We start from the raw sequence: 26,523 nt of genomic DNA, 5'->3' as shown, positions 1-26,523 counted from the left end.
AACTCAACTCAGAGGCTATATAACCATGAATATCCATTCATTTATGCTAACAATTTACCTTAATAGTTAAGTAAACAATAACGGGAAAGAACATAATTCCCACTCTCTTGCTGGACGTAATCATGTGAAGATTTTGTCAAAACAAGTCATATCTTCTCTGAATTCCCTCACCAGTTCTAATCCCCCTCATTTAAAGACTGCTAGAGCAACATCTTCTCAGTTAACTCATCTGTCATAGTTGCAACTATCCATCTATTCACTTAATTTACAAATATTTATTGAGCATTCTGCCCTATGCCAGGCATTGGTCTAGGCACAGGGTTACATCAAGAAGCAGTACCGGTGAATTCCCTGTCCTCACTGTTTTTCTCCTGTTGGAGGAGACAGCAGAAAAGTAAAGAAAACAACTTTAGGTAGTGATTGGAGCTTTAAAAAAAATAAAATGGAGTAATGTGACAGAAAGAGAATGTGGTAGAGATCTACCTTAGATATGATGTATTACAGCTATTGTTGCATAACAAATGGCCTCCATACTTTGTGGCTTAAACCAATGGCAATTTAAATTTCTCACAATTTCTTGGGTTGACTGGGTCCACCTGGGTAGTTGTCCTCTTCCACATTGTGAGATGTTTTTGCCAATGTGGCTACATTTGTGAGATCTGTTGGCCTGCTACGATCAACAACATTAGGCCTCTCACCTTCCCAGGTCTCTCTCCACATGGGCTCCTATGTTTGGGGGTCTAGCCCAGTGCTCCTCACCCCTTGATGGCTAGCCTCCAGGAGTAAGGGTGGAAGTTTTAAAGTTTGAGTCCCAGCCTTGGCACAATGTCACTTCCAACAGTCTATTGGTAAAAGCAAGTCACAAGGTCATCAAGATTCAAGACGAGGGAAGTAAATGCCACTTTCTGATGAATGAAGTAGTAAAGAGCTGGGACTAGATCTAATTCATCAGAAGGTAAATGGGACACCTGGGTGGCTCAGTGGTTGAGCATTTGCCTTCAGCTCAGGGAGCGATCCCGGAGTCCCAGGATCAAGTCCTGCATCTGGCTCCCTGCACAGAGCCTGCTTCTCCCTCTGCCTGTGTCTCTGCCTCTCTCATGAATAAATAAATAAAATCATTAAAAAAAAAAAAGAAGGTAAATGATCACTATTGCTTGATTACAAGTTTTACTAGACTTTAAGTTCTAAGAATACAGTGATAGTATCTATTGTTGCTCACTGTTGCAACGCTGATACCAAACATGAATGACAATGTCAATAAATGTTAGGAAAGGATGAGGAAGGCAGATGCTTGAATTCATGTCACCTCTTCTCTGCCTTGTAATCATCAAAGGCACTACATTATGAATCATAGAAGTTTTTCTCCTTGAACTTTAGTAAGACTTTGATATCCTACTTGACACTGATCCCAGTAGCTTTTACCAATCAAAACTGTTATGTATCATATCACTGTCTACAGGATCCTCAGAGAAGGCTTTAGGGAGATGGAATGAGCTAGACTTGGAAAGATAGAGATGATTTGAAAAGGTTGATAAAAGACCTTCACTGGTCAATAATATTCCTTTAGATGAATTAGAACAAGGTGTCCCTTCTTGGCTGATGAATAAAAAATAAAACAAAACCCAAATAACACAAAAGATAATATTCCCCCTTCTGGCTGGACACATTCCCTTGGGTTGGTGAGCTGACAGGAATGTATGTGGGAATAAAAAGGGGCCCCCGTCTTCTGGCTGACATCCATCTGGTCCAAGGACTATGGCTTGACCTAATGCTTTTATGGGTCACAACTGTGAGAGGGTGTTTGAAGAGGAGCAGTCACAGGGAAACATAAACGAAGGTTATCTTCGAGTCCTTCGTTCTCAATTCTAGAGCTCCCCTTTCTTATAAGCAATGATCTTTCAGGCTGAAGATTCATACCTACAATTCTTTATTTTAGGACCAGTTGATTGTACCCTGTTATCAGCTGGGTTTACAGAGATGACTAGAAAGTACCCAATGATGATTATGATTCCTCCAAGTCAAAACCACCAAGTGAAGAACAAAAGTGCCAATCAACCTTCTGTTTTGTCTGCATCATGCCAAACTATTAGTTAGACTAAATCAACACCTCTCATCCCCTTTAATTGTCTTGCCAGCGTGTAGAGGAAGCCCTAATTAATGGAAAGAACAGAAACCCAGCCTTTTTGTTTGCAGAAGCCAAGGAGATAAAATTAGCCTGTTGATAGATGCTTGCACTTTTTAGCCAGATGTTGGGACATTATAACCATAATACTATATAAAATACACGAATTTGCATGAGAATGCCTGGAATTCTCTCATATATGTTCTAATATATTAGACAAACCTTGGTAATCCACACCTTGCTAAAACTCTATTTCCTTCATGCCTTGAATTCTGTAATAAACTCATTACCTTTGGGAAGGATTTTAGTCTGATATTCAGGATCCTCCCCTGGTCCCACTGTGTCCTGTGTTTTACACATTATAGGTCAATGCTTTCTCACATAGTGGGCTAGATAATACTTTGTCATGGGGGTTTTCCTGTGCACTGTAAGATGCTCGTCAGCCTCTTTGGCCTCAACCCCCCCTCTTTGTTTCCCACGTCACACTCTATCCCTCAATGCGTGTGGTTCTTCCACCTTGATAAACTTTTTGTTGGGAAGTGGGGTGGATAATGTGTCAGTGCTGTGTGTTTTCCTTACTACTAAGAGCCAGGAGAGAGATAGAGAAGAAGAAGAAGAAGAAGAAGAAGAAGAGAAGGAGAAGGAGAAGGAGAAGGAGGAGAGAAGAAGAAGAAGAAGAAGAAGAAGAAGAAGAAGAAGAAGAAGAAGAAGAAGAAGAAGAAGAAGAAGAAGAAGAAGAAGAAAGAAGAAGAAGAAGAAGAAGAAGAAGAAGAAAGAAGAAAGAAGAAGGAGGAGGAGAAGGAGGAGGAGGAGAAGAAGAAAAAGGAGGAGGAGGAGGAAGAAGAGGGGGAGGAGGAGGAGGAGAGGCCAAACAGGCAAGGGATAGGAGAAAGTGTATGGACTGTAGGTATGAATTATTTCAATCTAATGGGACATCACACTAATAGGATAAAGACTGATTGCTCTCTGTCACTTTTCACCTCACGGATTGGTGTAACACCCGTGCCAGACCATATACCAAGCGGGATTCTTTTATTTGATCTTCTTCAAAATCTCTGAGACTTCAGTCATTTACCACAGGTTGCCCTGATAACCAAAGAAGGAGCCATGATCAATGCAAGTCAGGCTGTTCATCGGTCTCTCCTTCATGCTACACTAAAGTTTATAATGATTTAGGCGATATTATCCTGGAGATAGTTTGCTTTGGTTTCATCTTCCTATTATTGAAAGATGGATCACCTGGGAGAAAAAGCCAATTGAATTCCCATCTCCCCTGTATATTTCCATTCCAGGACTTTCATTTGCTTTTAATGACTTTCTCAGGCTTTCCTCTTGAGAGTGAGACCTTCCAGGGCTGAGCTCAGCCCAAACATGAAACTTTTGGGAAAGGGTTAGGAAAGTCTGTTCAGCTGTTTTTGTAGAAGGGGGAAAAAAAGATATAAAGTACCTTTTCTCCCATTCCCAAAATAACTTAGTGTTTGGGCTTTCAAATTCGCATGTGGTCAGACCTTTATGAGAAAGTCCAGCATTAGTTTAAAAAGGCTTGAATTTAAGACTCTTCCCTCCTTACCCCTTACTGAACAGAGTCCTGAGCATGAAGCACATCAGATGGTTGAAGAGCTTGTGAAAGTATGGCCTGCAGAGAAAGCTCATCAGCTGTGGCCACTTTGGGTTTTCATTTAGGTCTTTCTTCTTCATTTTTCCTTTGGCCCTTTTCCTCCACTGGGTGTTCTCCAGGCTTGCTATTCATTCTATAAAACTCCCTCATTAGCATGCGACTAGGGGTTCATTCATTCATCCATTTAAATAGATTTTCAATTTCTATGAAGTGCCAGATAGGATGCTTGGAGTTTTGTGTGTGTTCTTTCGTTTATGCACGCAAACAGCCCTTGGAGGTGCGTATTGTCATCACCAATTTACATAAAGGGAACCTAGGGTGTGATCAGAAAAAGTAAACTTACCTTTAGACATTAACGTTAGTATAGAACAGATTCAGCCCATAGGTCTATCTGTTTGCAAAGCTCAGGCTTCTAGCCACCATAAATCATGGCTTCCTGTAGAGCTATTGTTCGGTTATTGTTGAAATTACAAAAGGAGGGGTTGGAGGAACTTGGGATATTGAGCCCACCCCAGGGAGCTGCTAGGTCTTTGATTAGCTTGACGTGGAAAAGGGATAAGTGGGGGCTGTGGGTTCCTGAATGACGGAAGCCACATGGGGAGAGGTTTTATTTTATTTTATTTTATTAAATTAATTAATTAATTAATTTTTTAATTGGAGTTCCATTTGCCAACATATAGCATAACACCCAGTGCTCATCCCGCCAAATGACCCCCCTCTCAGGAGAGGTTTTAGATCAAAATACCGAGGGACTTCCTAAGAGTTGGAACTCCCCGACAGAAGAAAGCACTCCTCCAGAGAGAAGGGAGTGCCCCATAATTGGAGGAGGGCGAGCGTGGGCTCCACACTCACTTGGCAAGGCTGCAATATTACAGGAAAGACTCAGGCAGTTGGTGACCCGGTGAATATGGAGCTTGGCCTTCTGAGTTGTGATCCTGTGACACCCTGGCCTCAATACCATGAATTTATCTGACCCAGAACAGATTTCTTTACCTGTTTAGACTTCAGATTCTCCATGTGTGAAGGTTATTTCTAGCTCTGATGTTCTCAGCTCCCAGGGCCAAAACTATATGTAGGGAAATAGTTACAAGTACAGTTTTATTACCCTTTTAACCTGACAGAGGTTAACATAATGTTGGAATCTTGAGTTTCATTCTCAGGTTGGCTGGCTCAATCCCGGAAACTCGAGCCTGGGGTCAAGTTCTCTCTTGCTAATTTCTTCTCATTTTGTTCTCAGTTAAACCCGAAGTTTGTTTTATTTAGCTCCCTAGGTCACTGAGGAAGAACTGTCTCCAAATATTCCTGAACTCCTGATTTAAAGACTTCCTGATACTTCCAGAATAAGGGTTCCACTAGAGGACAGGATGTACCAGATCAGAAGAGGCTGGTGGTCAGAGAGGGACTGTGACAAGGCTGGAGATCTGAGGGGAGACGACAAAAAGTGCTGGCTTAGGCATCAGGTGATATTCTAGAAGGGGAGCTGAGCGGTTTATAAACAATTCTTGTGAAAAGGTTGTTGTGAGGATTATTCGTGTTAAATATATGTGACGTGTTCAGAATAGTGTGTTGGGCCCATGGTAAGTAGTATAAAAATATTGTCTGGGTTTTGTTGGTATTGTCTTGTTTTATTGTTATTACCATTATTATTGCAATTATTATCCTCTGAGTCTAGTCCAATGATTGCACATAGTAGGTACTCAGGAAGTACTTATTGAATGAATAGAAAAATGAATGAATAGCCCCTTTGAAAACCTATTTTTTTTAAACAATGGTTGAAAGGCAAAGTGGTAGCTGCATATTTTGGTGATGGTGAGGTTTTTACAGAGGAAATGGGAAAGCCCTGTAAACCCTGACATCCTGTTAATATTATGTCGTTATTATGAACTGTCAGTCCAGATTTTTCACTGTGATTCTTTTAATGGTAAAACTCTTGGAAATTAGAGGGTCTATGGAAAATGTGATTTGGGATAAGTATTTATCATTAGTCTGCTCTTTGCCAGTTTCTAAGCCTGAATGAGTTTTTGTCTGAGCCAAACAGTGAAAAATTGTTCTACTTCTGAAGTTTGCCAAGTGACCAAAATACCTCTAATTAGGAAAAAAAAATACTGTTTATTCACCCCCTATATTTATTGCTCAATATATGCACATATTCATGTTCACTGGGCCAACATGTCTGCTTTCATATTGAAGAGGATGTAGATTCAAGTCTCTTCTGGGCATGAGTTGTGGGATCACCATGCCGTCTCCTGAGTCCTTGTTCAGTTGAGCCACAGCCTCTTTGCAGCCTGGCTAGAGGTCGCACAGAAACAGAAGCAGGTGCGTTATACAATTACAAAGCTGCCTTCTTACTTCAGAAAGTCTGCAAAACTACAAATGCTCCGGGTGCTCCCACTGACGCCCACTTATATGTGAGTGAAAACAAGGCTTGGATCATTCCATTCTGTCAGCACTGGCAAGCCCATGAGCTGGAGACTCTAGAGGCCCACCAGGCCGCTGGGGACAGCAAATCACACAGAGAGAGTCTGAAGTTACATAAAGAGACTCATGTCTTCTTCACCCGACTGCTTTCCACGTTGAGATCACCACAGAGGGTCTGGCCTTCAGTCGTATTGGCCTAACAACTGGAGTTTTCCAAGGTGCCCAGAACCAAGTGTATAATCGCTACTCAAAAATATGAGGGATTAATATTCTCATTCTTTCTCACCTGGTAGCCCCATTGCCAAGTTTGGAGAGTTTTCTCACTGTAGCTCCTAGATGCTGAAACTCCCACCTCACCCCCATGCTGGAGGCAAAAAGCAAAGGCACTGCTAACATCTGGCAAGGAAGGGTAAGCAAGGTTGCTAACTTATTTACTGCTGCAGAATTCATTCTCTTGGCCCAAATAGCGAAGAATGCTTACAGCACAAACCCGTGCACAGGAGCCTCTCTTATACGAATGGGAACAAGCACATCTTTGCCTTCTGAGGTGCCTGCGTAGAACGGGAAGGAAGGTCAATACTGGTTCATGGGACCTTAGAATGTCTAAGGCTTATCTGAAATACTTTTTCTAAAAGCAAAATGAAATACTTTTCTTTTTTTTAAATTTCAACCTTCTTAAAAGACTGTCCCTTCTCAAAGAGGTTCTTCAATGAGCTACAGTACACATGGTCAGCGTGGGACTTGGCGCTTACTTCTTACTTCTACTCAGGATTATAGTAACTCTTTTCCATACATGGGTTTATCAAATCCTCACAAAAACCGTGCAAACTATGTATCATAATCCCCATGGCACAGCGGGAAGAAGTGAGGCTCCCAGAAGTTACACAACTTGCTTAGGTCCTGCAGTTAATACATTGCAGAGGCATTATGGAAAACAGAGGGTTTTTTGCCTCTACTTCCCATGCTCCTAACAGTAAGAAGAGAGGCAGCAAGAAGGAGGAAACAGGAAAGAGCTTGGTCAAGGCAAGGGGAGGGGTGGGGAAACCAGGGCAGGAGAAAACTGACACTTGAGGGGTAGGCAAAAATATAATTCAGAGCAAAGCGAATCCACTAGGTTTTCTGCTCTTTATAATTTAATTTGTAGTAGAATCATGTGGAAAATGTTAGTGGTTGACTCGGTGGGACTGCCAGCAAAGCATACATTTTGAAAGTTGAGTGGAGCACCCGCAGTTGCTTGGTCTTGGAATGAACACTGGGTAAAGATCAAAGCAAGAGAAGACGTTCAGGAAACACATTTCTTTAACTGCCTGCAGGAGGAAACTTTTTACAACTGGAAAATGTACGCCATTACTGCCAACCTTGGAGCATGGAGGCTTTACCTCATTAATCATACCTGTCAGGTTCCTCTCTGTAAACAGCAAGCTGTTGACATGCAAAATATCTTCTGGTGGGATTTTTTTTTTTTTTTTGGTTTCATATTGATGGGGAGGGAAGGGGGATAGCAAAAAATGGTGCAGTGTACAAGACTTCTGAGAAAATGCTTCTTAGAGTCAAAGTAAGATGCTCTCTGTCTTCACCGAATATATGCAATGCAAAATTCTGAAGTCATCAGAAAGCCTCAAGAGAGAAGTTTTACCTTTAGATACAGCTTCTCTACTTAAAGCTCTTGTGAGGAAAAATGCAGAAATACAGTGATGCTGCTTGAGAGCATTAATGAAGGGAAGATTGATATCTAAGCTTTAGTACAATCACAGCTATTTTTGTGCACTAGCCAACCATGTGAGGCATTCCTGTGGTTGAGTGCAAGTCTCCACCTTCAGAGGGGTGTCATTCCAGCCCATCAAGGAGGTTAGACAGAGCTTGGGCTGGTGTGCCCGAGGTGGGGTCGGCTGGGGTCCATATATTTCCTGGTGTAGTCAGGAAAGCAGCTGAATTCCATTCATACATATCCAACCACCTTGGTGGGGGAGGGGAAGGTGGTCAAGAATCTGAGGGAGGTGGTGCTGTCAAATCGAAAATTGGAGGAAGAGAAGAAATGGAGCCAAGAGTGAAGGAATTGGATCAACAAATGAGAAGATTGGGAAGAATGACACACATTCTTCTGGGACAAAAGCAGCAATGGGACGTGTAGAAGATGGGGGTCACTTCCTGCCACCTTCACCACTACCTACCTTGAACAAACCTCCATCATCTCTCATCAGCACCACCTGGCAGCCACCCAACCAAGTGGCCTTCCTGCTTCCACTCTTACCTCCCTACAGATAATCTTTCCCAGAGTGTCTTTTTTGGGTAAATCAGATCATATCACTCCTGTCCTGAGACCTCCAGTGGATTGAAATTCAACTGGCATTTAGATCATTGAAATTCGAATAATATCCAAATATTATTCATTAGTACTCAAATATACTACTTACATATATGATCTAAAATATATCAATTAGTATCCAAAAATATCCTCTCCTTAGATCTCCAGTGCATTAAAATTAGAATAAAATTCAAATTTCTTATGCTGTCCATCTAGTTCCTAGATCACCTAGCCCAGATCTCCTCTCTGACTTCAAGTTCTCTAATTGTTTCTTTGATTTGCTCTGCTGCAGTCCCCGCCCCTTTCAAACATAAAAACTTTCTCTGCCTGGAGGACTTTGTACTTGCTATTCTTTTACCAGGAACGCTTTTTACTCTGACATTTATATCCTTGGTCTTCTACTCGAGATTTAATGCTCCATTCTAATATCGGTTATTTACTCAGAGAGGTCTTTCTTAACCATCTTAACTAAAATAGGACATATCACTGCCTAACATCCCATTATATATATATAATACATATATATTTAAATTTATTTGTTATCACTGCACTAGAGGACTCCTAATGCTTCCTTAAACTTGCATATTTCAATATAAGATGGAGGAGAGCATGGATTTGTCTGATTGCTGTACCCTGAACAGTGCCTGCTCCTTAGTAGGCATTCAATGACTGTAGTTTGTTCCAACTTTCGCATTCAGGCTGCCGAAGCAAGCACTCGATGAGATGAGTGTGTTTTGAATGGATAAAGCGATGCGGGAAAGGCAGATCTGTAACGTGGGTGGGGTGGTGCCCGGACAGGGAATCTTTACGTCTACCTTCAGTCTTGACTGAATAACTTTTCTAGATGCGAACGTTGGGCTCCCATCACCAAATGCTGAACACCACGAACTGTCCCGGCCAGTTCAGCATCAATGCGCATGTGTTGTCAGCTGTGATAGTACAGGTGAAAGTGCTTGGAAAATACAAGGTTTTGCAAGAAGCCAGTTGCTCTTGGGCAAAGAATCACAGAGCAACACACGCACGTGTAAGGAGATACTTCGCCCAACATAAAACCAAGCAGAGAAATAAGTTCTGTGAGAGAGATAGGGTTTGGATTTTTTCAATTAAGGAGATCATTAAGGAAAATGTTCATTTCATAGGCCATTTAGAATAGGAAGGGAATTGAGAAATCATGTGTCTCATCTCCCGCCTTCAGAGAGAAAAAGCATCATTAGCGGTTAGTAGGGTAGTAGAGGACTCAGACTGCCTGCACTGGGAATCTCGACCCCATTCCTGTCTGGCTGTGAGACCTTGGGTAAGTCTCTTAACCTCTTTGTGCCTCGGTCTCCTTTTCCAAAAAGTTCAGAGAATAAAACATCTTCCTGAAATATGACTCTGCGAGGATTATGTAAGATAATGCACCAAAAACACTCGAGCAGTGCCTGTTTAATAAATATTGGCTATTAGCTTCATTTTGCAAACAAAGTGCTGGAATTTCAGAACACTTAAGAGATTTGTTCAAAGCTGCACAGCTAGCACATGGTGGGGCAAGATCTAGAACCCAGAACCTCTGCCTCCTGAAGTCCTGCGGGGGAGATTTAAGGTGTTTCAAAGATCTACGCTATTGAGCATATTTAATACCCGAGGTAGACATATGCTGCAGAACAGTGTGTTACTAGGGTGCTAGTAAAGCCACAATGGCATTTATATTTCACAACCAATTATTATTTCTTATCAAGAAGATTCTAATAATCCTCCTCTGAAAAACGTCCCAAGGAAATGTGAGCACGCTACCTATTTAGGGTGACTTCCTATCTTTAGTGGTTTTCAAGGACATTTTTATTACTTGCTAAAATGGTTTATAATCTAAGTTTCGAGGCTTCGCTCAGAAAGCGTTGAGCCTATTTCCTTAGCAGAGTTATTTATAAACAAGAGTTTAAAAGGCAATGCGAAGTATGTGAGCTATGGAACAGCCTCTCCGTGCTGCCTTTCGTCACACACCTCCACCGGCAGGCTTTTGTGGCCTTGGCCGATGCAGAGGCTAGCCTCATCTGGTGTCCTTTATCGACAGACGCGAGATAGACAGATACCCATGGAATGTCTCAAAGTAGGTATACGGAAAATTTCACGTGATCGGACTGGGAGAGTGGGGAGTCGTGGTATTTATCAATGCATCACACAGAAAGTTTCAAAATTCTGTAAACACAGGAGCCATTCACCTTCGGCCACAGGTCAGACACCTGAACTGCTGTAAGATGCCGGTTGACTGGCCTACAGGGACAACGTTTGCAGTAGAGAGCTGGTGGTCCCAGTGGACCCCTACCCTCCACATTCTTCTTTTATTTGATCTATACTCCGCTAGATAACCATCAGTTTAAAAAGTGAAAGTATAGAAGACATCACACAGTTTGCACCTTGTGGCAATTACCTTGGCTTTCTGGGCCTCAGTTACCAAACTAACGATAATAATAACTAACATTTATTGAGGATTCACTCTGTGTCAGGTACTGTTCAAAGCACTTGGCATTGAATAATTCCTTTTCTTTCTTTTTTTAAGATTTTATTTATTCATGAGAGACACACAGAGAGAGGCAGAGACACAGGCAGAGGCAGAAGCAGGCTCCATGCTGGGAGCCCGACGCAGGACTCGATCCCAGGACCCCGGGGTCACACCCTGAGCCCAAGGCAGATGCTCAACCACTGAGCCCCCCTGGGGCCACAGATTAATTCCTTTTCTATGCTACTTTCCTTACACAGCTTGTTGCTAGAATTAAGGGAAGTAATTCAGGCAAAGTTCTTAGCACAGGCCCTGAGCTCTCAAAAAATTTAGCTATTTTCTTGTTGTTACAACTAACTAGAAATTATAACAATAACAAAAATGCCTTCTACTCAGATAAAACTTCAAGAGGCTTTTTAAAACGTTTAGTTGGGTTAAGTCCCAAAGGCTTGGTGATATCCCAGAAGCACCCACAACCTAACTCAGCACCAGACACATGTTAAGTGATTGATTAATATTTATAAAAATAATAAATACCCTAGATTGTATGGACATTTTGGTAAGATTTCTCAGGGAAGAAAGTATGTAGCTTTCTTCAGATTCTCAAAATATTATTTCATGGTCTGAGAAATCAAGAAGCACTCCTGAAAAGAAGTTGTCACCTGGCCAGTAAGGAAGTCCTAATAAGCATAACAAGGAAGTGGGGAGGAAGGATCCAGTGGAGCTGGCTCCCCACCATGAGAGGATTTGGAAAAGCCTGTGGATGCCGGCCTCTGGGCCTCTGGGCCTCTGGGTCTGTGTCCAGGACGGCTCACCGCCACCCCCACCCCCCAAACTGGGAGATTCTCATTTACCGTCTACGGCCATTTCCAGGAGACCCTGTGGGATTACTGGCTGTACGTCTAGCCTCCAACGGATGATTCAATGTCAGATCATTTCGTTCTGGTTTTGCAGGAATCATAGAATGTTCGCGCTGGAAAGAACCTCATACATAATCTGTTTCAGGGTTTTCAGATCTGTAGCAGATGTGCCACTGCTTCTCTTTCTGCACCCACGGGAGGCCTCTCTGACTGCGGACACACTCTTTGCATCCCTGCCTTTAGGCCCTTAGCATAATCGTGCAGCTCAGCGGGCACCGATTGATTGAAATCAGAGGCACAGGGCAGCCGGTTCTCCAGCCGCATCCTGTGCTCAGTATTCTCCTACTACCGAGGGGAAAACTGGAGAGACAGGCATTTGACATGTCCACGGGTTGGACGTGAGTCCTGTGAAGTGAGTGACAGGAAAGGTTTGAGTTATTATTTTTTTTTTTTTGGTTTGAGTTATTAAGTGTTGTGACTCCCAGCTACAGTCATTTAAGCGCCAAACACTGTCTCCTTTGCCTCTGCGGGTTTCCCCTCATCGTTCATAGGCTACAGACGGAAACCCTGTCCAACCTTCTCCTCGCAGCCCAGGATAGGGGCAGCTAAAAACAGGCTCCTGAGGGATGCAAAGAGCCTACAAATGATTATTCTAAGTATTATTCCATGTGTTGTTCTTTTCTCTTTTAAACAATGAGGGAGCTATGCAAAGGTTCGGGCCCCAGCATCCTTGCAAGGAGCAATGTGGGAAAGTTCTGTACTTAAATCTAAGAGACCCGGAGCTGTTACAACACGTTGTCAGTCACTTTCTGGGCCTCAGTTTCCCCTACAGTAATAGGAGGATATTAGGGACACATCATAGGGGCAGAAAACGGGATTCTTTGTGTATGAGAGAGAAAAGATGGCTCACCGTCGAAGGGGAGATTATGAACATTTATTTATTTTGCTCTGTGTGTGCGCACATATGTGTGTGTTTGTGTGAAAGGAAAGCATATTCAAGGCGAGAGGGAGGGGCTAGGGACAGACATGAAATAAAGTGCATTTCCACCTTTTAAAGGCATCAATAACATAGGCCTGGTTTCAAAATTATGAAGCCTCGTTAGAGCTCCTACAAGCAAGAATGGAACCCTCCGTCTGCATTAGAGGGAATATAACTTATGAGCCTTGTCATAAACTTTTCCAGGTGCTTCTCTGGGAAAAACGGGGGGGGGGGGGGGGGGGGGAATGGAGCTTTTAAGCAGTCCAGCAGAGATCAGCTTCTCGCAGGACCTAGATGTTTTTCTTTCGAGTCTGGTAAGGGTGGCCAGGGAAGAGAGGGTGGCTCAGTGGGTAGCCACCCGCCATACACTCTGAGGCAACTGGCTTAAATCCCACCCTTCTGGTGCCTCGTGCACTGCGCCCCTGTCTGCAATAGGAAAGTCACGGATATCAATTAGAAAATAAGCCAGTCTTACACGAGAACATATTTATTGGCTGAATAATAAAACTTAGCTCAGGAGTTACTAGGATGAGAATCCCCCCTTCTCGGAGTACAGGTTTCCCATAAGCACACAGAAGCGAAGCCCCCAACGCAGGCCCGGTGCATGGGTGACCCAGGCCTCGGGGTGTGTTCAAACGAGCTATCTACTTGTCTCCCTAACGGGCTGCGGCTCTGAGGGCGCAGGATACAGCGAGCGGCAGGCGGCGGGCCCTGCGCCACCTGCGCCCACCCGCAGCCACCTGCGCCCGCCTGCGCACCTGCGCCACCTGCGCCACCCCAGCGCCGGGCCTTCCACGTGGCCACGTGAGCTTACGCGCACCCAGGCACCCGGGGCGTCTCCGCCGCGAAGGGCGCATAGAGTTTGCAGGCGATGCGCCTACGAAAGCCCCCAGAGTTAAAGCCCAGCAACCCCAGAAAGCCCCCACACTAGACACAGAACCTTGGAGACCCTGGTTAATAAATAAGAGAGCCGAGGAGAAGGCGAGGCGGCGGGGCGGGGCGCCCGGGAAAGGGCCCGGGGCGCGGGGAGCGGGAGGGCGGGAGGCGAGGCTGCCCTGCGCGCCGCGGGGTCCAGGGCGGGGGACGGGGTGGGGGTCCGGCGCTCCCCGCTGCATCACCCGTGTCCTCGGGTGCGTGGCTGCGACAGGTGCGTCTGCGGAGCCCTGGGCCCTTGGGGGGAGGGGGGTGGAGCCGCTCCCCGCTGCATCACCCGTGTCCTCGGGTGCGTGGCTGCGACGGGTGCGTCTGCGGAGCCCCGGGCCCTGGGGGGAGGGGGGTGGAGCCGCTCCCCGCTCCATCACCCGAGTCCTCGGGGACGTGGCTGCAACAGGTGCGTCTGAGGAGCTCCGGGCCCTCGGGGGAGGGGGGTGGAGCCGCTCCCCGCTCCATCACCCGTGTCCTCGGGTGCGTGGCTGCGACAGGTGCGTCTGCGGAGTCCTGGGCCCTGGGGGGGGAGCCGCTCCCCGCTCCATCACCCATGTCCTCGGGGACGTGGCTGCGACAGGTGCGTCTGCGGAGCCCCGGACCCTTGGGGGGAGGGGGGTGGAGCCGCTCCCCGCTGCATCACCCGTGTCCTCGGGTGCGTGGCTGCGACAGGTGCGTCTGCGGAGCCCCGGGCCCTGGGTGTGGAGCCGTTCCCCGCTGCATCACCCGTGTCCTCGGGTTTGTGGCTGCGACAGGTGCATCTGCGGAGTCCCGGGCCCTGGGGGGGGAGCCGCTCCCCGCTGCATCACCCGTGTCCTCGGGTTTGTGGCTGCGACAGGTGCGTCTGCGGAGCCCCAGGCCCTGGGGGTGGAGCCGTTCCCCGCTGCATCACCCGTGTCCTCGGGTTTGTGGCTGCGACAGGTGCGTCTGCGGAGCCCCAGGCCCTGGGGGTGGAGCCGTTCCCCGCTGCATCACCCGTGTCCTCGGGTGCGTGGCTGCGACAGGTGCGTCTGCGGAGCCCCAGGCCCTGGGGGTGGAGCCGTTCCCCGCTGCATCACCCGTGTCCTCGGGTTTGTGGCTGCGACAGGTGCGTCTGCGGAGCCCCAGGCCCTGGGGGTGGAGCCGTTCCCCGCTGCATCACCCGTGTCCTCGGGTGCGTGGCTGCGACAGGTGCGTCTGCGGAGCCCCAGGCCCTGGGGGTGGAGCCGCTCCCCGCTGCATCACCCGTGTCCTCGGGTTTGTGGCTGCGACAGGTGCGTCTGCGGAGCCCCGGGCCCTGGGGGTGGAGCCGTTCCCCGCTGCATCACCCGTGTCCTCGGGTGCGTGGCTGCGACAGGTGCATCTGCGGAGCCCCGGGCCCTGGGAGGGGGGGAGCTTCCCGCGTCCTCGGCGCCCCGGGTCCGCGCCGGAGCGCGCCCGCCCCCGACGGAGCAGGTCCCGGGGTGGGGGTGGGTGGGGTCGGGGCGGGGGTCGGGGTGGGGGGGAGCGCCCCCGCGGCCGCCCGCACCTAGGCCTTCAGGTGCTCGTTCTTCAGCCGCCCGAGCCGGGTGCCGTGGCTGCGCACGGTGAGCGCCAGCAGCTCGTACCTGTCGCCGAGCCCCGCGGCCACGGCGAGCGTGTCCTTGAGCAGGGCGGCCGTGCGGCGCAGCATGCCCAGGAAGTCGTCGCCCAGCCTGCCGTCGGGCCGCCCCGCCTGCTCCTGGCCCTGCCGGAACTTGCTCTCCAGCTCGGCGAGCGAGCGGTCCGAGAGCGAGTAGGCGTCGCCGATCTGGTGCGACTCGCGCCGCAGGTACTTGCCGTAGCTCTCCTCGCCGTCCAGGTCGTACGAGATGCTCTTGCTGAGGCCCTCCAGCACGCGGCCCGCGTCCTCCACCTGGCGGCCCAGCACCGTGAACTCGTCGCGGAGGCTGAGGCTCAGCGCCCCGCGGCCCGGGCCCGCGTCCCCGGGAGGGCAGCGCCGGCGCTCGCTCACGCGGAACAGCAGCTGGCACTTCTCGGGGTCGTCGTTCTCCTCGTAGTCCCCGTCGGGCACGAAGTAGTGGTGCAGGGTGCCGTTGGACATCTCGGGGTACAGCGGGCCGTCGAAGTAGCCGCCGCACAGGTGCCAGAGGACGCCCACCCAGAGGAGCCCCAGGGCGCGCATCCTGCCGGGCCGCGAGGATGCTCGGCGCGCGGAGCTCGGGGCCCCGGAGTCAGCGCCGCCCCGGGACGGCGGCCGCCGCGGTCCCCGCCGGCTGGCTGCGCCCTGGCCCCCCCGCCCCAGCCGGCCTCATGTGGCTGAGCCCGGGCGCCTGGGTCGCGCGGCCCCGCGGCGCGGGAGGCGCCCGGCTCCGCGCCTCTAGCCGCGTCCCTAACCGCGTCCCTAACCGCGTCCCTAACCGCGGCTCCAACCGCGTCCCTCTGCGCGCCCCTGCGCCTGCGCGTCCGCTCGGGGCTGGAGCTGAGCCTGCTCTTCCCCGGGCGGCGGCGGGGATGCGGGCAGGAGGCGGGACCCCTCCTCCAGGGCTCTGCAGCACCCCCGCCCCGGCTCCCTGCCCCTCTCTATCTCTGGGAGGTCCCCCCTCGCTCCTGAGAGATGGAGCCTCCGGCTGCACAGGAAGGCTCTAGTCTTCTGATAGGACCTCAACCTCTGCACTGGGTGGGAATGTGGAGCTTTTCCTTTGGCTAATGATATCCCGAGGATCTCTCCGCTCTCGAATTACAGCTGGTTTCGTCACTTGGAAGCCAGGGAACAAGTTTGGAAAGAAACCTCTCGCCAGGTCTCTGTTATTAAAGGTACAGAATCTTTTTTTTTTTTTTTTTTTTTTTGGAAGACTGGAAGGGAAAATAGAATTTAAATAGAATGAGAAAATAGAAACTTAAAAATAGAAAATAGAATTTAAAGCAGAGAATGAGAACACGGTAAATAGAATTCCAACAGGAAGACTGATTTGCTATTAATGGATGAGGCGGGGGGGAAGGGGGGTGACCCCGGAGAAATTCTACTTCTCATTTTATGTAAGGACCGGTCAGGTTGGATTCGTTAAGGGTTTCTATTTTTATTTATTTATTTATTTATTTATTTATTTATTTATTTATTTATTTATTTATGATAGTCACACAGAGAGAGAGAGAGGCAGAGACATAGGCAGAGGGAGAAGCAGGCTCCATGCACCGGGAGCCCGACGTGGGATTCGATCCTGGGTCTCCAGGATCGCGCCCTGGCCCAAAGGCAGGCGCCAAACTGCTGCGCCACCCAGGGATCCCAGGGTTTCTATTTTTATCATGAAAATGTTGGTGACTTTGAAGGCAAGTTTGCAAGGTTGTGTGGAAATGCTCACTTAGTTAAAAGTCTCAATAGCAATACTTTGGAAGCAACAAAATATAGAAAACTGAGTGATGCACGGTTGCCAGTATGTACAGGAACACAGGCTGAAACGAAAGTTTGCCTATTTATTTTATTTATTTATCGCCAATTTAATAAGTAAGTTGACAACGGAGATAACTGTTGCATCCTGTGCAACCCCATCCACGCTAAGCGTCCGCAATGCAGCTTTAGCCGGACGCCTTTGCGGCTACTGCCTCTCTAGAGATGCCTTTGGAAGAGCGTAGGCCTGGCACTGTCATGTCCATTTTCCAGGTGGAGAAACTGAGGGACGTGATGGGAAACAAATTGTTCGTAGTCGCAGAGTCAGACTGCAGTGCAGCCAGCACCAGGGCCTTTTCATTTAACCTAGAAAAACAAGGTATTTTTTGTGTCAGCAGGCCATATTAGTTTCTGACCTATGACTTAGTGGCGAACTGCCCAGCAGGCTAAGTCGTGTTAATGAGGACAAGCTATTGAGCATCTACTCTATGCAAGAGTCTATTTTAGATACTGCTAACAGAGCCGTGGGCGGAAAATATATAAACAAACACTTGCCCTCTTGAAGCTTATATTCGAAAATTAAATGACTGTAAATAAAGAAGATAGACTGCACGTTGACAGCGATGGGGTTGGAGAAAAGACAGGGAAAGGATGGGGAAGTGAAGGCGGCGTTCCTCTTTTTGTAGTTATTTCCCGTCTGCCTTGGAATGTGGCTGAAATACTCATGTGAGCGGCCTGTGTTAGCACTTACCTTCCTGTCCACGTCATAAGGGACTGGTGTCATTCAGAGCTTCAGTGCCCTGCAGTTCTGGGACTGTCGTGCTTGTTTCCGTCACTTTCTGACATAAACAACCTAGACGCCTGAATAGACAAATGAGAAGTCTGGTTAAGTTACTGGATTTTTTGTCACTGCGGTGCCACAGGCATAGATTTTTTGAGACACGTTGACTGCACATTTTGATTCTTACCCAGATATTTGGCATCGTGAAAACAATGACAAAAGGAGTTTTCTTAGCGACTAACGCTAACCAAAAACACCATGACTTATTTTACTGCATTCCAGCAGGAAACTACCACCTTCTCCATCGGAGAGACTGGACTGTTGGACTCAAGAGCCGTATGACTTCATTCTTTTTTTTTTTTCCTGGGACATTCACAAATGACAACAGATGGATTCAACTTGGTTGCTTGGCCAAAGAAAGGAAGAAGAATTTACTCGGATTCACTCCACTTCTTGCACAATCCTTCCCTGGCTTACTAACCAATTCAATTAAGCAAACCTAAATTAAGCACTTATTACTACGAGTCCCCCACTCCGTGCACGTGTTAAGTTAGCTATAGATGCAAAGATGCGCAGCAAGAAGTTTCAGCCTACAAAGAGTTTGCTCGCAGGTTAAAGAGTCAGGCATATATACACAAATAATCATGATGAGAATGGCTAAGAGTATTTATTTTTTCCTACAATTACCCCATCTAAATATATAAACTCCATGTCATGTATCAGGAAGGCATCACTCTGGTACAAGTAACTGAAAGTCTAATTCAATCACACTAAAGTGAAAAAGGAATTCACTGACTTACAGAAAGTCTGTAATTAGATTTTCAGTCTATGCCTGGTCCAGAATCTAGTTTCCCTCTCGCCATTTTTTTTTTTTTTTCATTCTACTTCCTCAGCTTAAATTCATTCTTGGGTAGTTCTTTTCATTGGAGGTTCCAGGACAGCTCCCAGTGTCTCCTGGGGCTACGAACTTCCTTGTTCAGATATAATAGGAATGAGGGGTTATGCATGGCAGGTCCTGCCAATCAACCTCAGTAGCCTTGTTGGTTTGATGGGACTCATTAATTCATCCTTGAACCAGGCTGACTGTAGTCAGGAGTTTGGGATTGGCCACTGGGCTTAAGACAATAAGGGCCCGGGTCAGTAGCTAAAGGCAAGGTACCATGAAAACTACATGGATGAAGAGTTGAAGGTCTTATTTAGGAAGGGGGTAGTATGAGAATGGATTCTGGGGAAGTAGCTACAAATATTTCCCCTAACCCGTGCATTTGTCTTTACCAACCACTTTTGAAAGACACCAGCACTCGTTTGTAGTTGTGTGCCTTCAAGTATTTAACAGCCTGCTGTATGCTCTTTGTAGCATTTGCTGATTTCCATGGTGTGAATACACTCACCATGCCTGGGTCACTGAACGCACAGTCAGGAGAAAGTGTGCAATGGCACACCATTACATAGCATTTCCATCATATGGGTCCGTTAGATCCAGGTAACCCCTAAAGCATAGAAAATAGTAAAATAATTACAAAGTGGTGAGTTTTATATATGCATTCCTTTAATTGTAATATAATTTATTTAACTACAAGTTTAAATAACAGAATTTTCAATAATGACTGTGTTTAACAACTGACTTGCAAAATTCCCAAAAACCTAACCATTGGCTCTCATGAGCCAGTGCTAGTCAGCTCCAGCACACCGTGGCCTTTTGCACTGTTGCTTCATCTTGTTCATTTTTAAAAGTTGCTTATTATAAGGGTGCCCCCATATGTGCCCAATCCCATCTTGGGCTGGTCTCCTAGAGTCAGAGTTAAAGTGGGCTTCTAAGGATTGGCCTGAAGTAAATGCAGCCAGAGGAAATATCCAAACCCAGACATGCAAGAGAGAGGACTTGGAAGAGTAAACTCGAGAAGTACCATCTGCTGATAGGGACGATAGTTGAGTCTAGGGCTGAAAACTAGAGATGAAGTCAAAGGGCAGGAAGTGGGTAAATTTAAGAGTAAAGGAGGACCCCAGGGCAGTGGCCAGAGTCATGGAAGTAGGTAAGCGCTGTCATCCAGTACCAGCTGCTGATTTGCGATCCTCACCATGTGATGCAGCAGGGTTGGCTAGCTCACAGCTTGTGTATCCTTCCTTCTTTTCAGTGAACTTTAAACTCGTGTTCCTTTGGTCCAGTTACCACTTCAGAGAAGGAAGCAGGAAATCAGGCTGGGACCATCGCCTAAAGACCTCTAAGACTTCTTAAGCTCCATGATGTCCCCCTGCCAAAGAGCTTGGTGATCCCCTGACCATTTCTGATTATGATACTAGTGGAATTTTTATAGAAAAGAGGCTTGTATGAGATGAGGTCCCACTATGAGGTCTGGAAAACCAAAACGTGTCTCTGGGAAGTGGAAGCTCTCACTCTCAACAGCTCTCCTCTCCCAAACCATCAGTCTGAATCCCTGGACCATGTCAGAGAAGAAACAAGAACAAGGAGTTAGCTTGGACCAGAGTAGAAGTTTTGGGGTCGGAAAATGGAGAAAAAGAGGACAAAGAGGGTAAGAAGTCCCCAGTACATAGCACTTTGGGTATTATCTTTTCAATTAACAGCTAATCAGTAGCATTTATGAAATCTTCATTGTCTACAGAGGGTGGCAAGGAGAAAAGAAGAGAAATAGATGAGAAGAAGGAAAAGAGAAAATTAGGGAAGGAAGAAAGGTAGCAAGTAAAGGAGGAAGAAAAGACAGAAGGAAAAAAGAGGAGAGCGAGTGGGAGAAATTCTGGTGATCTAATCTCCTGTTTGTCCAGTTGCTCAGTGAAGTGATTATTAGTATTTGCTGTAAGAACATTGATGAGGGCAGAGCATTATTTAACAAGAACAGTCACAAAGTCCCTATGAAATATGGTCAATAAAACACACCCATGAAAACGTAACGGGAGGACTTGCACGGAAATAAGTGTATCGTGGGAAGAGGTCAGTTCTCCCAGTCGGTCTCCATTGGTAGAGCAGGCTGTGATATGCTGCGTAACAAACATCACCGACTCGCTACCACCAAGTTCAAGCCTGCTGCGAGTCAGGGTGACCCAGTGACTCCCCTCTACGCCTTAACTATGGTGGCATTTCCTCTGAAAGCCTCTCCTTCGTTTCTCAATTTTAATCCGTTTTCCCTCTCGGTTTCTTTTATACCACTCTGGTTTTTCCCTCAAGGCACTTTCCATTGTTTATAATTGTAATTTAATTTATGTGTTTGGTTGTTCTAGGTTCCTCTCTCAAGCTTGATTTTCCCTACGGAAAGACAGGGGCTATGTTCCCTTCCATCTCCCCGGTGCCTACTACAGTGCCTGGATCACAGGAAGTGCTGAGTGACTATATGTCAACACCCGAGGCGAAGGTGGTCGCTTTCTATTGTGTTTCGGCAAGTTGTTTTTTTGCAGCTAGTGTTTCTTCTTCTTTTTTTCTTTGTCTTTTTTTTTTTTAAATTTAGATTCAATTAATTAACATGTAGGGGATTAGTAATTTCAGAGGTAGAGTTTGGTGATTAATCAGTTGCACTGAGGTTAGTGTTTCTTTTTTCTTTTCTTCTTTTTTTTTTTGAGGTTAGTGTTTCAATGGCACTTTTTTCTTCGTTCTTCTATTATGTGTGTTGCATTGCATTGGATTGTCTCTGAACTAGTCTGTCTTCCTTCACTTGACTGTGAATTCCTCAAGGGTAGCGGTGTATTTTATTTATTTACCTTTATATTATCTGTGATCAGCACAGAGCCAAATCTTGGTTGTTGTGAGAGTTAAACTGTAGAATTTAAGGAATTCTATTATTTAATGATGGTCAGATAATCTATCTATTTGAGTACATATTTTGTCTGGCAAACAGTCAGGCAGTGATGTCTCACACTTAATCTGGCAGGAGGGAAGGGAAAAAGTCTTGCAAATTCCAATATTCAGAACATTCAGAAGGGAGTATCACTCAGAAGGGCGACTTTCGATCCATCCCAAGTAAACTATGCAGCAGTCTGTACACACGGTCAGCGAGTGTTCTGGTCTGTAAGCTACAGAAGCATCAGACCCACCCTGCAGAGTAATTTGCTATTTGCCTGGTAAAGATTTTCACTTTGCTTCACTACTGGAAGTGCATGTCCGGGGTTATAATCCAGCCAGGTCGGAGAAGAATCAAACCTTGTCTGCTTCCCCTCTTTGAGCAGTGTTTTATTTTTCCTCATCATCTTAATTATAAAGACCAGAAGAATTGCAGGAGATGAGAAAAGGCAGAGAGATGGAGAAAGAGAGAGGATATACCAGCTTCACTTTGATTCTGCAAGCACTTAGTTCAGCAACCACATGGGAGGACGAGGAGGAATAGAAGCAGCTCTACAATCTGCTGAGGTTGTGGGGGACTTGGGGTACAAAGAGTCTGCAAGTGGAAGTATACGATGAGGGTCAGACGAGAGGAACCTGCAGAAACTGTGATGATTTGACAGAGTGAAAGCTCACGTCCGAGCTTGGGAATAGGACAAGTGGCATGAAATGTTTAGGCCGAGAGCCACTGACTGAGGTTACTGAGGAACAATGGGGCTGAGTCAGTCCCCTGATTCAAGGAACTCTGCTAGTTCTGGTCTTAATAAAACCCAGAAAGGAGTCCACAAGATGGCCAAACAGATGCCCCTCCGAAATCAGTTGGGGTGTGGTGTGGAGGGATGTGGCAGGATTAGTAATAGCGTTTCACTGTCTTTGTCAGAAAACAGGAACATCTTCCCTGCTTGTGTTTCTTGGTTCTTGGCTGCCTTTTCTCAAGATCTTGGAGGTTTTAAAGTTGTCTCGCAGTGAAAAAGTCCTTGATTATGTTTTGAATCCAAATCCAGTTTTTAATTCTAGAGAAATGCACTGGAAACAGATGATAGGGGCTATTTTGAAGACGAGTCAAAATGGGCTTGTCAGTGTTGCCTTTGGGAGGAAAAGTCTGAATGCATTTCAGAAAGCTTATTTCCAGATCCTAGTCCCAGGCTGGACCCAATTTCCTCTGCTTCTTATTTTGCAGTTTTGTTTATGCTGCCTAATGAACACCTACACTTAACTTCTCACCCCTGTTACCTCCTCCTTTGGTCCTTATTGCTGATGACCCTAAATGTTGAACAGATGGAGGCAGAATAGTAGCCTCATAGAGACATTTGCAATGTAACAATTTACTTAATAATGCCTTCAGGCATTGAATCTGTTTAGGGCACGCACGTTCTCAGTTAAGACTAGGATGCTCTTCCATCTGAACTCAGCAAATATTTGTTGTTGGAGGTTTTTAAGCCAACGATTATAAGTGAGCTTGTCAATTTAATACTGATCGTATGTTTTGAACCATGGACGCAAGAGGGCTCAATGGGACAGACTTAAGGTACAATTCATTAGTGTGGTTAAGACTCTTCAGCAGGGTCTACGGATCGTGTAACTAGAGATTATTTAGACGGGGGAAACATACTCATTGGCTGATGACCTTTTCTGGCAAAGGTTTTGTTCCTAATCAACAACTCGGTTTGTCAGGAGTGAGTCTGGGTCACAGCTTGCCTTGTCTTCAGCTTGTTGTTGCAGCTCTGCAGAGAACAAACAGCAAATAAAACCACGTAAAGTTCTACAAAAGGAAAGTATGGTGGATTTGGTTATATACAAAAGCATACGTGAGAACTGGTATAGTCACGATTATGAATTGGGACATGTGCAACACATTTTGATAAGAAATATTTAATATTATTAATTCTCAATAAGAAAAACACTAGAACCTCAGGAGATAAATGAGCAAGTGACACGAGTAGGCAGTTTTCAGTGGAGAAAATTACTTTCCTATATAACATATAAAGTATAGAGCTTTGGAAGTAATGAAAAACCAGAAATGAAAATAATAATGAGATAGTATTTGTCCTCATATTAGTATAAAATAGATATACCTCCTCTTAATGCTATAATTATGTAGAAAGACAAATCTCATATATTGAGGATGGAGATATTAATGGGTTTGACCTTTCTGCAGAGCAATAGAGTTATCGGTATTGAAAGATTTAAAATTTTTCATATCCTTAGACCTGGAAATTTTGTTTCTAGAATATATGCCAGAAACATAAGTACATACAGAAATACATTGAAAGATTTATAAACAAAGACATCCACTGCTGCATGGTTTTTAAGAACAGAAGGTAGAAATAAGCAAAATATCCCAAAAAGAAAAAAAAAGGAATTAAATACATAGTGTATCCTTATGTTAGAAAGATTTTATACCTTTGAAAGTTAAATTTTTGTTAAGACTTATTTATTTTAAGGGGAGAGGGGCAGAGGGAGAAGAAACTGAAGCAGACACCACGCGGAATGTGGAGGCGAGATGGTGTTCCATCTCACAACTGTGAGATCATGACCTGAGCTGAAATCAAGAGTTGGCTGCTTAACTGACTGCACCACAAAGGTGCCCCTGAAAATTAGATTTAAGATAATTTTAATAAAATGAGAAGGTACTGTCATATAATACTATATGAAAAATGATTAATAAAGAAAACAATAAAAACACTACAAAGCCAAGATGGCAATATGACAAAAGATAACATACTTTCTTCTATGGAGGTACTGGCTGTTTATACTTTAATGTGGTCTGGTTTTCTCACATTTTCCATAATACGGTATAATATGAAATTTAGGAAGAAAAAAGAGAAAGAAAGGAAAATAGTAGTGAAAGGTAGGAAAATATTAGGCCACATTCTGAAAGTCCCTGCCTTACAGAGTTCCTGACTTTACATTCTTTAGGCAGGGTGCTTCTCTCACATCCTGATTCTGGGTCTGCAAACAGCAGACTTTGCATTGGTCTCCTAAACCACTTGGTGCTGGAGCCAGATACCCAAATCCTTTGGATTTGGGAACCTCTGGTAAATTCATCCCCCTGTCAAAATAACAACATGTTCTATTACTACCGATTTTGAGGTTAAATTCCTAAATTTTTTGGATTGGAATTTTTATTGCCAGTATTAAGGGATGGGCTGGAGGGCAAGGTGAGGGGAAGTACAATCCCTATGTGTTGCAGAGTGCTATTTTGTGATAAAGCTTCTCTACACTTGGGTAGGATTTCTAACCAGAAATCCTAAAATCCAGGAATTACAGTCAAGCTAAATAATTCAAGACAAATGGATTTTAATTTTTTTCCTTTCTCAAGTCCAGGTCCCTTGTATATTTATTAAGACTGCTGCTTCCCAGATTTTGCCTCATACCACCATCTAAATGGAAGGAATTTCTATTAGGTAGCTTCAGAGACTAAATCAGTAATATACACAAGAAAATTAAAAAATCTGTATAATAGATACTTACCATTTCTTTTAATGTAAATGAAGTTTTCCTTCAGGGAGAGTTAAACCAAATCTGAGGATGTGTGGTTATCTACATGCAAATGTTATCAATAAAGTAGGAGAAAAAGTATGATTTCCCATTCTCAATGATGAAAAATAAAGAGGACAGGTTTTAATAAACTACAACAACAAAATCTGTCTGGGTCCTAACACAATTCACAGAAAATATCCTTTGAAGTATTTTCTTTAAAGCTGCATAAAAATAAAAATGAAGTTTGGATTTTAAGAAAGTTTAAAAATACAGCATATGCCACCAGGGAGGTCTGTCAAGTAACCAAATAACTGATGATGTTTAGACAGACTCTTAACTATATTTAAAAAAAAAAATAGAGAATCTCTTTTTTTCCCCCAAAGTAGGCCAGTGCCTGGTACAAACTGACAGCAAATTCTAATTTATGAATTGTGGAAAGACTTGTGACTCAGAATAACATTGTTGTGACAGCACAGTAATATAATAGGATTGAAGATATTTACTATAGAGAGAGCACAGAATAAAAATGTTCTCAGTTTAGAGATTTTAGTTAGTACTACGTATACTGAGCCACTTCGCTGTGGGGTGTGTCACTGGATCCATGTATGTTTGGATAAGATGAGCATGAGGCTTTCTGCCTAGGATAAGCCATCTTCCTTTTTTCTCCTCTCAAATGGTTTATTGATAATGGCTTTATCTCAAAAGTAGAAGCCAAATGGAAAAGGACAAAATGATCCCCAGAGAAGACAAATATTCCTGTCAAGAATAATATAAACAAGCTTAAAAATAACTAAAAGTGATTTGTCATTTAAATTTTGCTTTCCACTTGTAGAATGATTTTTACAGTCTCCAATTAGAGACAAAGATTTCTTATTTTTAACCTCCTGGACCCTGCTTGGCTTAGTTATGGCTACATTCCAAAGCTACTTGAAGGCAAGAAAGGGATTAGCTTTGGAATGGTGAATTGTCTGTGGTTTGCACTCATGGATACCGAACTCCAACAGCTGACAGGAAAGAGGAAAATGTAAGCATTCAGATGTTAGGTCTATATGAAACCAAACATCAGGCTACTTGGATATGTCTAGATTTTAGATACTTGGCAACGTGTAAGCAAGATGTTTCTGTGGTTGACTCTTCCTCTAGATATTTTAATACATCAGGATCTTAGCTTTAGAATCCTAAACATGGAGATAGATGTTTACAGATACTTCAGTGTGAGGAAGAAATACTGTTGATTGAAATGTGCCATCCCAAATCACCTCAAACAGAAATTATCAGAATATTTGACCTCAAATATTACCAGTAAACTTAAGACTAGTTCTGGGATCAAGTCCCACATCGGGCTCCTCTTAGGGAGCCTGCTTTGCCCTCTGCCTGTGTCTCTG

The 26,523-nt window shown here is 45.2% G+C and overlaps 1 protein-coding gene and 2 long non-coding RNA genes across 6 annotated transcripts in view; 1 reads left to right on the top strand and 2 right to left on the bottom strand.

The window, feature by feature from the left end:
- Positions 1 to 13,249: 13,249 nt before the first annotated feature.
- FIBIN (fin bud initiation factor homolog) lies at positions 13,250 to 15,935 on the bottom strand. Its single transcript, XM_038569282.1, has one exon. The coding sequence runs from the start codon at positions 15,843 to 15,845 to the stop codon at positions 15,210 to 15,212; it is 636 nt and encodes a 211-aa protein (XP_038425210.1). The 5' UTR covers positions 15,846 to 15,935; the 3' UTR covers positions 13,250 to 15,209.
- A 73-nt stretch (positions 15,936 to 16,008) lies between these two features.
- The window catches only part of LOC106560204, a 28,634-nt gene continuing 18,119 nt past the window's right edge, over positions 16,009 to 26,523 (top strand). For 2 of the 4 annotated variants that reach the window (XR_005375866.1, XR_005375865.1), the window contains exons 1-2: positions 16,009 to 16,477; positions 21,064 to 21,194. This is a non-coding gene — a long non-coding RNA (uncharacterized LOC106560204). The remainder of the gene's footprint in view (positions 16,478 to 21,063; positions 21,195 to 26,523) is intronic. The other 2 variants (XR_005375864.1, XR_005375863.1) reach the window with 2 other exon arrangements.
- Positions 17,126 to 18,177, bottom strand: LOC119865037. The gene is made up of 3 exons (XR_005375867.1): positions 18,017 to 18,177; positions 17,800 to 17,909; positions 17,126 to 17,414 (listed from the first exon to the last, which is right to left on the bottom strand). It is a non-coding gene; the product is annotated as an uncharacterized LOC119865037 (long non-coding RNA).

This window comes from Canis lupus, chromosome 21, assembly GCF_011100685.1.
Source record: "Canis lupus familiaris isolate Mischka breed German Shepherd chromosome 21, alternate assembly UU_Cfam_GSD_1.0, whole genome shotgun sequence".
In the NCBI taxonomy this organism is placed as follows: Eukaryota; Metazoa; Chordata; class Mammalia; order Carnivora; family Canidae; genus Canis; species Canis lupus.
This window is presented reverse-complemented; position numbering and strand designations above follow the sequence as displayed.